Below are 12,559 nucleotides of genomic sequence, written 5' to 3'. Positions count from 1 at the left end.
TAGGGTTCACTCTTTGTGTGGTACATTCCACGGGTTTTGACAAATGTATAATGACATCTATCCACCATTATCATACAGGGTAGTTTCACTGCCCTAAAAATCTGGGGGATTTTTTGGAAAGCAAACTTTGAAGTCTATTGGGTGTAAAAGTACACACATCACGCAAGGCCGGCTGGATGAATTGTCACAGGCTGAACCCCCCGGGGGGAAGCAGCACCCAGAGCAAGTTCAGGCCTGTTCCTGTCCTGACATCTGGTCCCTAGGTGAGTTTTGTCTGTTCTTGAATTTCCTTTGAATGGAATCATCCGGCCTGTGCTCTGCTGGGTCCGGTTTCTTTTGCATAATCTTCGTGAGATTCCTCCAGGCCATCACTCTTGCACATGCTCTGCAGCTTCCTCTAGGGGCAGACCCACGATGCAGCTACCCCTTCGCCTGTGGATGAGCACGCGGGCTGCTGTCAGTTTGAACTACTACGAATAAAGCTACTACAAACCTTATTTTGGTGACCTTATTCTTATATTCCCATTTGGGGGCAACAGGAGTGGAATTGCTGGGACAGAACTGGGGCATGTTCAAGCCTAAAGGTGAATTTAACCAGTGAGTGTCATGGGGCTGCAGAAGGAAGAAATGATGGGCCATTCTCTCTCCAGAATGCCTGTAACTTCTCTTCTTCTGCTCCTGGCCCAACTCAGCACAAAGAGACTGTGTTATAACCCAGGTCAGCCCATGGCCATCCTCTGCTCAGGATACTTTGTCCCCATCTCTCTGGGTCTCTGCCTCCCTCTGGGTTTCTTCTCCTCTCTTGTCCCACCAAACAGGGACCACGATGACCTGCCCACAGCCCTGGATGACCTGATCCCAGTTGCCTCTCTCCCCTCACCTCCCACCCTCTCCCCCTCGCTCACTCTGTTCCAGCTAAACTGGCCTCCTGGCTGATCCTTACACACACCAGGCCTGCTCCTGCCACAGGGCCTTTGCACTTGTTGTTCCCGCTGCCTGGACCACTCCTCACTGCCCCCTTTTCTAAAGCCTTGTCCCCTCCTTGAGCCCACAGTCCCCCCAACTCCCAGCATGTTTCTTTCCCAGTCACAGCCCCCAACTCCTCCCCAGGGCCCCTGTCACCCTCTCAGACACACAGCCAAGGCCCCAGCACTCAATTTTATTGCCGCCCTGGCAGAGAGGAGGTGTCCTGGGGGCAGTGCTGGGCCCGCCCAGCGGTGCAAGTGCAGGGCTGAGGCCGGGTGGGGTGACAGGTGGGGGAAGTGTTTCTATGTGGTATGAGGCTCAGATTTGGAGCTGGGGTGGTTAGTGGAGGCTCTTTGAGGCTGAGCTTGGGGTAGGGGCCCCTGATCTGGGCTGGAAGATTCTGCCAGTGAGAAATGGGTGGTCTCTGACCCTTGGGGGCCGTGAGAGCCCCTGTGGCGGGTGGAGAGGGCTGGGAGGGACTGTAGTGTCTCCAGGAGAGAAGTTGACCCAGTGAGTCCGTGGCAGCCCAGGGGCAGGGGGACACGGGGGCTGCGTCGGCATCCTGCAGGGCTGGATGGGGAGAGGGGCTGGCCCGGGGCCCCTCCTCGGGTCACCCATGGGGCTACAAGGCTGCAGTGGGCGCTGGGGCTCAAAGCTCGTCGTGGTGCCGCGTCAGGTCCTCGCCGTAGTTGGTGGCCTGGCTGCCCACGAACATGTTCCAGTTGCTCAGGATCTCGGCTTTGCTCAGACGCCCGTCCTGGAGGGAGGCGCAGAGGTCAGAGGGGTCGACAAGGGGCCCGGCCTGGGAACCCCTCCCTGAAGCTAAAGATGGCCCCCCCAAGTCTCTCTCCCGTCTCTCTGGGTCACCGTCCCCTCCTCCCTTGGGTCTCTGTTCCTGCCCCGCCATCTCTCAGTCTCTGTCCCTCTTTCTTTCTCCGGCCAATCAGGAACCCCGCAGCTCCGCACCCCGGGGCCAGCATCGCCCCCAGCGCGCCTGCGCGGCCCCATCCGCGCACCTTGTCCGTGTCGCTCTCGTGCAGCAGGTGGTTGGCCTCCACCAGAGGCTGGTCCTGGGCCGGCGGCAGCACCCAGTGGCCCACCTCACTGCCGTCCAGCCGCCCGTCCTTGTTCAGATCCCGGAAGTCCCGGAACTGCTCCCGCTCCGTCTGCACCCAGGCCGGCTCCTCCTCCCCGGGCTCCGCCGAGTACAGGTCCGCTGGGGTCGGGGCAACAGGGGGCGCCGTCAGGGGCGGTCCCCGGCCGACTGGGGCCACCATCCCGGCTGGGACCCTTCCTGACCTCGGGCAACCCAACTCTCTTCTATTTAAGCGGGATTAATAACGAAACCCGGTTTACAGGTGATCCTTATGCTTCACGTGAAATTGACTTGATCGATGGATTATTTCATCGATTGAATGATCCATCAAGGTGATGGAGACACACATGAAATACTGTACGCACGGTGTGGTGCGTGCCTGGCACCCCGGAGCACTCCATATTAAGGAGGAAGGAGTGAAGAGTTTTCTGGCCAGATCACAGGAGATACGGTAAAGCCTAGACATAGAATACTTCATCTCCTTTTAAGAACCTCCCTCAAGATTGTGGGAGCCTCTCATTGATTTCAATTATTTGCAAATGGCTGAAAAATACTCCACTCCAGGGGCTGGCTTGGAGACGGTTCTGGAAGACATTACAACCTGGAAAGTCTTTTTACATCAGATGCAAACCCATGACAATTAGGACAGAATGCCTGGCCAGGGAGCTGTCACAAGGTTGTCATGAAATATTCGGGGAGCGCAGAACTTCCCCTTTTTTTTTTTTTTAATGGTCCTAAGTCATCATTTCTTATAGGAAATGGTGGCAATGGTAGATGGGTGTTGTGCGGGCTTTAAAAAATTGTGGTTAAAAAGCACATAACATAAAATTTATCACTAGTGACATTTCGTAGATCCATAAAGTGGTGCAACCACCACCGCAATCTAGTTCCAGAAGGTTTTCATCACCCCAAAAGGAAACCTCAGGCCCATTAAGCAGTTACTCGCTAATCCCCCCCTCCCTGTCCCTAGTAACCAGTAATCTGTTTCCTATCTCTGTGAATTTTCTATTCTGGACATTTCATAGAAATAGAGTCATGCAATACTGTGGCCTTTTGTGTCTGGCTTCTTTCACTAAGCACAGCATTTTCAAGGCTCACCATCGTGCAGCAGGTATCACTACTTCATTCCTTTTCATGGCTGAGTAATATTCCACCGTATGGACATACCAGATTTTGTTTAACCATCCATCCATTGTTGGGCTTCTGGGTTGACCATACGTGGTTGTATGTGGTGGGTGCTCTACTCCCCTCACTTACAGATGAGGAAACTGAGGCTCAGAGAGAGAAAGGGACTCATTTACAGTCACATGGCTGGGAGGGGGCAGGTGGGCACCAGACAGGCTGGCTCTGGAGCCTGTACCCTTGAGCACAGCGCATCCCCACTCTCCCACCTTCCCCGACCCCCACCCCCCCAGCCTGGGTCAGGGCCTCGCTCACGTCCGTCCCTGCACCTCTCAACAAACAGCTGAGAAATTGCACTTCTTTGGGGCGGGTCCCAGGGGCCTGCCCACATCCGTGTCCCCAGAACCCCACGGGGAAGGGAAGCAGCTTAGGGGTCAGGGTGGGACCCTGGGGTCGGCCTGCCTGGACTTAAGTCCTGCTCCACCCCCGTCAAGTATCTACCCTCTGGGCCTCAGCTTCCTGAGCTGTAAAATGGGGTGATAATACACATCCCATAGGGCTGCTGTGGGGGTTAAATGAATTTACCAGATGTCAGCCACCGAGCACAGGGTGAGTGGCGGTGTGTCAGCTACCATTATTATTCACCTCTGATGCTCGAGTTCTTTCTCAGCAAAAAAAAAAAAAAATTTCTATCTTTCTCGCAGATGTAAAAAACTAAATTATGCTTAAATAAAAATGCCTTGTCTACAGGTTTGTACCACAACAACATTCTAGAAAAAATATTTTCAAACTCTAAAGACTTCCATGCTTCATAGCTTTCCCGTCAACGAAATTCTTTGCCCCCGAGGGCAGGGACAGAGGCAGGGCCAAGGGGGAATTTGGGGGTGTCGTGAGGGCTCCCCAACATCCCGAGGAACAGGAGACACAGCATTGGCTGTGCAAATGCGGGTTCAAGACGGGCTCCCTGACTCCCCACCCCCAGCAAATGCAGCCCCTAATTTTGTAGAAATTCCAGACCCTCCCAGGAAGGGACGTGGTCTGTGAGATTCTCTGCTTTATCCTCAACCACTGACATGCAAGGTGCTCAATAAATGTTTACTGGTCCTGGCATACAGTGCGTGCTTAATAAATGCTCCCCCAGTCTGGCATACAGAAGGTACTCCATAAATCTTTCCTGGGCCTGGCACATAGTAGGTATTTGATAAAGATTTGCTGGGCCCAGCAAATACACACGCTCAATAAATGTTTGCCAGGCCTGGCACACAGTGGGTGATCAATAAATGCTTTTGGGGCCTGGTACACAGTAGATGATCAATAAATGTTTGGTGGCTGCATGGACTCAAGCAGTACCCCTGCTGCCACTTCAGAGGGCCATTGCTCCTCTATGGGTGACACACATCAGGCTGCAGCCCATGCTCAGGGGGGGCCAGGTGTCCTCGGGGAGGAACTCAGGTCCCACTCACCAATGTACTCCTCCACTTGCACGTAGCCGTCTCTGTTCTTGTCCAGGTCCTCCAGGGTTTCCTGGGGAGAGAAAGGCATCGGGGTTGGCTCCCGAGGGGGCTGGACCTCAGGGGTCAGGATGAGACTTTCCCTCAGGGAATCTCGTTCTGGGGCAGCTGTGGGGCGGGCCGTGGCGCAGTCTCCGCGGGGCCTAACCGTCCTGGGGGCGTGTGGGAAAACGGGGGGCTCTCTGGGTGTCACGAGGACGCGAGCCCCACCTGCACTTGGCGCGTGTGGGCAGCGGACCCGGACGCTCAGTGACGCGCAGGGTTCCACGCCGGGAGCGCCGTCCTGCGTCCCTAGCGACTTCACCGCGCGCAGCCCACGCTCTGCAGGGGCTGCAGCCTCTCTCCATTCAGCAGAGCCCCGACCCCCACCCCGCTTGACTTCTGAGCACCACGTACTGGGGGAACCTTTTGACGCACACTCGATACCTCTGCTCTTTGGTTTTTCTTCGCTTCTTGAGCAAACGGTTTCTGATCCCCACGTTTACATTCAAACTAACTCCCTGTAAGACGGTGCAGGCCTCTGACCCTCCATTATGGCTTCTAGCAACGTCGTGCTCCAACATTTTAGGGTTGACAGATAAAATACAGGATGCTCAATTCCGTTCGACTTTCATAATCAATTAATAGTTCGTTCTTTCTTTCTTTCTTTTTTTTTTTTTGGTATGGAAGATTGGCCCTGAGCTAACATCTGTTGCCAATCTTCCTCTATTTTGTATGGGGGATGCCACCACAGCATGGCTTGATGAGCGGGGCTAGGTCCATCCCTGGGATCCAAACCCGTGAACCCAGAACCACCAAAGGACAGCACGTGAACTTAACCACTCACTCCACCACCGGGCCAGCCCCTGAATAATTCTTTAGTGTAAGTATTTCACACACAATATTGGGAACATACTTATACCACAGGACACGGAGTTACATTTGAATTTCAGATAAATAATTTTTTAAATATAAGTATGTCCCAAACATTGTGTTTGACATACTTACACTAAAGAATTCTGTGTTGTTTATATTATTTTTTGTTATACATTCAAGTGCAATGGAATGTCCTGTGTTGTTTGCTAAATCTGGCGACTCTACAACACTTGCATATTGAAATTCCTATCATCATTATAAGTGACTTTCCTTTAGTTTCTCCTTCATAGTGCAGTTCGGGCTAATAGTCCTGTTTTGAAATCGTGTGTGTGGGGAGGTTATGCTTTCTATCCACAAATGTGAGAGAGGAGGGGCCAGCCCAGTGGCGTACTGGTTAAGTTCACGCACTCTGCTTCGGCAGCCCCAGGTTTGCAGGTTTGGATCCTGGGCACAGGCCTGCACACCGCTCATCAAGCCATGCTGTGGCAGCATCCCACATAAAATGGAAGATGGGCACAGATGTTAGCTCAGGGCCAATCTTCCTCAAGCAAAAAGAGGAGGATTGGCAAAAGGATGTTAGCTCAGGGCCAATCTTCCTCACCAAAAAAAAAAAAAAAGTGAGAGATGACAGCAGAGTTTAGACCAGGGCTCAGCAAACTTTTCTATAAAGGGCCAGAAAGGAAATGTTTCTGGTTTTGCGTGCTGTACAGTCTTTGTCAAACGAACTCAACTCTGCCGTTTTAGCATATGTAAGCAAACAGGCGTGGCTGTGTTACAATAAAACTTTATTTGCAAAAACAAGCTGGGGGCCGGATTCGGCCACAGGTTACAGTTTGCTGACCTCTGGTTTAGACCATGGATTCAGCTGCTTACGTTCGAATTCAAGCTGTGCCACTTCTTGTCTGGGTGACTCGGGCAAGTCACTTCACCTCTCTGTGCCTAACTGTCCTTATCAGTACAGTGAAGATGACAGCGCACCCCCATGGGGTTGCCATGACGATTAAATCAAGGTAATGCAGTAAAGATGCTAGAAGGCTGCCTGGCACACAGGGCATGCTCAGTCTGGGTTTGTTAAATAATCTCAACTCAGGAGAGTAAGGGGGTGTTACACTATCTGCCATAAAGGAGGGACGCTGAGCCTTGTAGGATAGGGAGGCTACGGGGTTCCAGGAACCTGGGTTAATGACATCTCTCCTGTCTGGATCTCAGTCGTCTTCAGAATGGGCTGGAAGCCCCACTTCGAAGAACACATCAAGTCAATAGAATATTTTAGAAATTTCTAACACAACTACAAATGCACATCCTGTTGATTCAGTGATTCCAGTCCTAAAAGTGTTTTGTTTTGTTTTGCTGAGGAAGATTAGCCCTGAGCTAACATCTGTTGCCAATCTCCCTCGTTTTTTCCTTGAGGAAGATTCACCCTGAGCTAACATCTGTGCCCATCTTCCTCCACTTTTCTATGTGGGATGCCACCACAGCATGGCTGATGAGTGGGGTAGGTCCACACCAGGGATCTGAACCCCAGAACCTGGGCTGCCAAAGTAGAGCGCACAAACTTAACCGCTACATTATGGGGCGCTCCTAGAAGTTTTATCCTGTAGCTATATTGACACGTGTGTGTAAAGTGACATAGTGAGCATTGACTATAGGCCAATTTTAAAGTTTTACATGTAATAACTCATCTAGTCCCTATGAACACCCTCGACGTACGGATTGCTATCAGTACCACCATTTTACAGATGAGGACATTCAGGTCCAGAGAGGTTGAATCACTTGCCCAAGGTCACACAGCGGGGAAGCTGCAGGGCCGGGATTAAACCCCAGGCTTTGTGGCCTCAGAGCCCTTGGTCCTAACAGCCTGGCCACAGATGCTCAAAGCAGCTCTGGAAGTGGAGACCCAAGAAAGGGGTTACCTGTGGGGTGGTACTGGGGGGTGGGGGGGGCGGGGGAGGGCAGAAGGTTGGTCACCGTTTTTGCATCTTTTGGGCCTTTAACCTATTTGAGAAACACATATATTACATTTTAAAAATAATTTGTGAAAAGTTAGGTGTGATAGAAGTGGATATAAATCCTTCCACTAAGCGTGAACCCTAATGTTAACTACGGACCGTGGGGGATAAGGATGTGTCACTAAAGGTCACTGACAGTGACACATGTACCTCTCTGGTGGGAGATGCTATTTGGGGGGCTGTGCCTGTGTGGGGGCAAGCAGCATTTGGGAAAGCTCTGGACTTTCTGCTCAATTGTGCTATGAATCTAAAATTGCTCTAAAAATTAGTCTATTGGAAAAAAAAAAAAGCGAAAAAAATCCTTCCACTATAGAATAGAGAAGGAACTGGCCAAAAAATTTATAAAGGAATAAATAAGATGGGGGCCAGCCTCCAATGGACACTCCATGTGTGGGGCTGGGGTTTTCCTGGGGTTCATCCAGGATTAGGGCTCCTCAAGGCTCTTTGGGGGGATGTGGTTTTCCTGAGGGCTGGCTGGGGGGCCTGGATCCCAAATGTGAGCACAGGAAGGGAGAGGCTGGCCCAGGAGAGATTAGACACGGCGGGGAGGGGGGTGGACATAGATGTTACCCTCCACTGACCTGCCTTTGTGGCCTGGGTTCCCTGGGGAAGGTGCTGAGGACCAGGTGACTGGATCCCACAGGGTAAGCGAGGGGAGGCCAGGCCTGGCATCAGAAGCCTGGGTCCCAGGAGGGAGGTGGGAAGCAGGGAGCGGGTTCCCCAGGCCCCCACTCACAGCAATCACGATGTCCCGCATGTGGGGGAACTCCTCAGGGTGCAAGAAGGCCGTCAGCTCCTCCCGAGTGGCCATGGAGTCCCCATCCTGGTCGGCCACCCGGAACCGCCGCTCATCGCGGGCCAGCATCTTCTTGTAGGTCTCGGCGTCCTCCACGTCGTGAAATTCTTCACCTGGGGCGGGAGGGGTCCCAGTCAGATGTGTTTTCATGGAGGGCACGCCAGGCCGGTTGAGGAACAAGACAACCGGCTCTACCTCAGGGCAGGGAGGGAGGGAGACCTCTACCAAATTAATAATAATTAGTGTACGTTCATTATTTGCATTTATTAGCTACCTTATTCTATGCCAAGCTCTTTACTGACAAGATTGCATTTAATTCTCACAAAAAGCAAGTCAAGTGAGTTTTTGCGTTTATTCTCACTGTGTGAAGGAGAAAGCTTACTCCCAGAGCGAGGAGATAAGTGGCCCCAGGTCATGCAGCCAGGAAGGATGCACTGTGAGTTGACCTTGGCCCGTTGGACCCCAAAGTCACCCTCTGGTACAATAGGTTATCCTGACACAGGCTGCTGGACAGAGAGGAGGGGAAGGGCATTTTCAACAGAGGGAACAGTATGTGCTGAATACGGAGGTTTGAAGAGTGTGATGAGTTCAGGGAAACTGCGGAAGATCCACTTGGCTGGAGCAGAAAAGGCAGGAAAACAAAGCCAGGGTTTGGGCCAGGCTGAGCTGAAGAGCTGGGACTGTCTCCTGAGGGCCCTGGGGAGCATGGGGGGGGGGGGGCGTGGGAGCAGAGGAGGGTAGGGTCACCTCTCGTGTGGAAAGATCCTTCTGGGGACATATGAGGGACAGGCTGGACGGGGAGGCTGGAGTGAAGGTCCAGGAGGGAGAGAACAAGAACAGTGGAGGGCCCAGGGCCGGGGTGTGGGGACGGAGAGGAAGGAACCCAGAGAGTCAGGGTAAATGGCTTTGGAGTTCTCAGGATGAGAGGTCAGAGGTCAAGGGTCAGGATGACAGGGCATAGGAAGTAGAAGTCAGGGATCTGAAGTCCCCCAGTCACAGAGTTATAGAGGTCGTGGAGGCCAGAATGAGAAGCGAGAGATCAGGGATTGGGGGTTTCAGGGTGATGGGGTCCAAGAAGTGGGCAGACCCTGGTCAAGGGTCGGAAGTCAAAGGTCAGGGATTCTGGTTAACAGGCTAAACATTCTCAGGATGAGGCTGTCAAAAAGGTCGGGTTCACGGTGTGTGTGGGGAGCAGGGGTCGGGGGTCTCCCCGCGTACCGGGCGCGTAGTGGCCATAGGTGGCGTTGCGCAGCTCCTCCCAACCCACACGGCCGTCGCGGTCCGTGTCGTACGTGTCCCAGGCCGCGCTCACCGAGTCCCGTATGTGCCGCTGCTGCGTGTGCGCGATCCACGCGCGGAGCTCGGCCAGCGACACCCAGCCGTCCCCGTCCCCCGCGCGGTCCATGCGGTCCACGATGCGCCTGCGAGCCGGGGCGGGGCACAGTCAGCCTCAGGCCCCGCCCACCCTGGCGTCCCGCCCCCGCCCGGGCTCCGCCCCTCAGGCAGAGCCACGCCCCCACTCGAGACACACCCCCATATAGGGCTGAAAATGCCGTCCACGAGCCGCCGGCGCACCAGGGAGAGGCGCCTGTCAATCTCGGGACCGCGCCCACCGCAGGCTCCGCCCCTCGACAAGGCTCCACCCCTCGACCCAGGCTCCGCCCCCCTCAACCCAGGCTCCGCCCCGTCAATCCAGGCTCCCAGGCCCTTTCCCAGACGCAGCGGGCCTGTGGCTGCAATCCAAGGACCTACAATCCAGGACCACACCCCCCACTCTGGCCCCGCCCCTCGACCCCGCACGTGCTCCTCCTCTGGCTCGACCGAGTTGGAAGCCCTGCCGCGCCCCTCGCCCGCAGGGTCCCTGTCCCCAGACTCCCTATGAACTCCGACTGCCACGGCCACACGCGCCCCCGACTTCTCGCCGTCTCAGGCCCGGCCCCTGTCCCCTGGTTCTGAGGGGCGCCCCTCTCCCTTCTAACCCCGGCCCCTGCTGCGTCCCCTCCCTGGCCGCGCGCGTCAATTGCAGGCCCCTCTCCCTCCAGCCCCGCCCCATGCTGCGCCCCTCCCCTCTCCCCTCCCCTCCCGCTGCCGTTCCCAGGCATGGCCCTCAACCCCGCGGGCTCGGCCTCCTCTCCGTGCTCCAGCCTGATCTTGGCTCCCCTGCATCACAGGTCAAGCCCCCCTAGGCCCCCACCTCGCCCATTCCCCTCGGGCCGCGCCTGTAGGCTCCCAGGCCCCTCCCCCCTCCCCTGGCCGCTCCCCGCCTCTGGTCTGTGCCCTCGCCCAGCGGCTAACAGAGCCCACATGGAGCCCTCCTCCCTGTCACCGTCCCTAAGTCCCCGGGGCCGAATCCAAGACGCCGCTGTGCAGGACGCCGCCCCTCCCGCGCCAGGCTGTCTCTGTTCTGATCGGTCGGAGGCCGGCGCTGTCCCCAGCACTGACACTCTACCCTGAGTCTACCCTGAGGTTCGAGCTGTGGTTAAGAACGTGGGTTCCACAGCCAGGTAGTCTAGGTTCAAATCCTGCAGCCTCCTCTTGCTGGCTGTGTGGCCGTGGGCAAGTCACTCAACCCCTCTGTGCCTCAGTTTCCCCCTCTGTAAAATGGGGATAAATAATAGGACCTACCCCACAGCGTGGTGGTGGGGACTAGATGAAAGCACTTAGAACAGTGTCTGGCATTGCAGTAAGTGCCAAATGTGGCAGCCTATCATCCTTGCCCAGCCCTCCTTCACCCAACCCCATCCATGCACTATCTCCCAGCCAGATGCCCCGGCCACCACCGCTCTCTCCACCCTCATCGAGCCACCATCGTCTCTGGTGTCCCACCTGGACTATTGCAGTTGCTTCTTCACTGGGATCCCTGCTTCTTGCTCCCTATAGTCTATTCCCCACATGGCAACCAGAAGGATGTTGTTAAAACCTAAGTCAGCTCACGTCGTCCCCCTGCTCAGAGCCCTCCCTCGGCTCTCGTCTCACTCAGAGTAAAGCTTAAATCTTCACTATGCCTCCACAGACCCTGCACAAGGTTTGTCCTCTCTCTGCCATCACCTCCCACCCACTCCCTTCACTCACTGGGTTCTGGCCACATGGGCCTCAGTGTTCCTCAAACACACCCGGCCCACTCCTGCCTCAGGGCCTTTGCACTTACATTTCCCTCTGCCTGGAACGCTATTCCCGCATATACTCACATGGCTCAAATATCACCTTCTCACTGAGGCGTCCCCCGACCTCCTTGTTTAAAAATACTCCCCAGCCCCCATCTCTCGCCTACCCCAGACGGGTTCGGCTTTCCTCTGGGCTGAGTTGGTCGAATTCCTTGGCCACTTCTCGTCCCAGGAAAGCCTCATGGTCGTACTGGAAGTTCCCATGGGCGTCGTCGTGAGGGGCCTCGCTCAGGGGGGCCGCCTGGTGCACCCTCCCCTGGCCATGAGGGCCGGCGTCAGGGGACGGCTTCCCCTGGGCTCCGCGCCTGAGCAGCAACAGCAGCAGCAGAAGTGATGGGCGCCACATCATTAGTCCCTGGGGAGTGGCGGAAGCTAGGAGTCAGGGATCGCAGGAAAAAAGACAGAGACGGGGCAAGAGGATGGGGAGGGAGGGAGAGGGGGACCCAGAACGGGATAGAGAGATGGCAGCTGGCTGAGAAGTTTTGGGCTCAAGAAGGGCCCGGGATGGGAGAAAAGGGGGGCGGGGTTTTCAGAAATAAAACCAGCTGTGGGGACCGAATCTTCGGAGGGAGTCCCAGAGGGGTCCCAGAGCCGCAAGCGGGGGGAGTCCAGCGGGAGACGTGGCGCGCTTCCCCCGCAGAGTGCAGGGCGGGGTCGCGGCCAGAGAGGAATCAGGCAGGCTCCCGGGCGTCGCTTCCAGCCTGGACCCTAATCCTCGACCCGAGTGACCCGAACAGTCCCCTCCCTGGGTAGGCCACCCGCCCCCGCCTCCCTTTACCCTGTTATCTATCCAGCTCCACTTCGCGCCCCACGCTCCCCTCTGCGTTGTCCGAAAAGATGCCCAATTTGGCAGCTCTCCAGTCAGGCCACGCCCCCGGCAGCGTCAAGGTCCCGCCCCCCGACCAATGAGCTCTCAGGAGGGCCCCACGGGGCGGGGCCTGTGACGGCCCGGCGGGCTGCGGGCGCCCCTCGCCACGTCCACAAAGGAAAGCGCGGTCCGCGCGGCTCGGCCCCGCCCCTCCCCCGGGCAGCCGGGGTGG

At 55.8% G+C, this 12,559-nt stretch overlaps 1 protein-coding gene across 1 annotated transcript; it reads right to left on the bottom strand.

Annotated features, from left to right (window-relative positions):
• Positions 1–1,139: 1,139 nt before the first annotated feature.
• RCN3 (reticulocalbin 3) lies at positions 1,140–12,544 on the bottom strand. Its single transcript, XM_014830339.3, has 7 exons — positions 12,298–12,544; positions 11,627–11,874; positions 9,574–9,776; positions 8,296–8,468; positions 4,648–4,708; positions 1,983–2,182; positions 1,140–1,723 (listed from the first exon to the last, which is right to left on the bottom strand). Exons 2-7 carry the CDS (start codon positions 11,866–11,868, stop codon positions 1,616–1,618), a joined length of 987 nt encoding a protein of 328 aa, XP_014685825.1. The 5' UTR covers positions 11,869–11,874; positions 12,298–12,544; the 3' UTR covers positions 1,140–1,615.
• Between the last annotated feature and the right edge of the window lie 15 nt (positions 12,545–12,559).

Source organism: Equus asinus, chromosome 26 (assembly GCF_041296235.1).
Source record: "Equus asinus isolate D_3611 breed Donkey chromosome 26, EquAss-T2T_v2, whole genome shotgun sequence".
Classification (NCBI taxonomy): Eukaryota; Metazoa; Chordata; class Mammalia; order Perissodactyla; family Equidae; genus Equus; species Equus asinus.
Note: the sequence above shows the minus strand (reverse complement) of the source record. Positions and strands in the feature narration are given on the sequence as shown.

Coding starts and splice junctions, on each gene's coding strand:
- RCN3 (XM_014830339.3), bottom strand. CDS start 11,868: ATGATGTGGCGCCCATCACTTCTGCTGCTGCTGTTGCTGCTCAGGCGC. Junction 2,183..4,647: donor GCAAGTGGAGGAGTACATTG/GTGAGTGGGACC, acceptor CCCCGACCCCAG/CGGACCTGTACTCGGCGGAG. Junction 1,724..1,982: donor ACGAGAGCGACACGGACAAG/GTGCGCGGATGG, acceptor GCCTCCCTCCAG/GACGGGCGTCTGAGCAAAGC.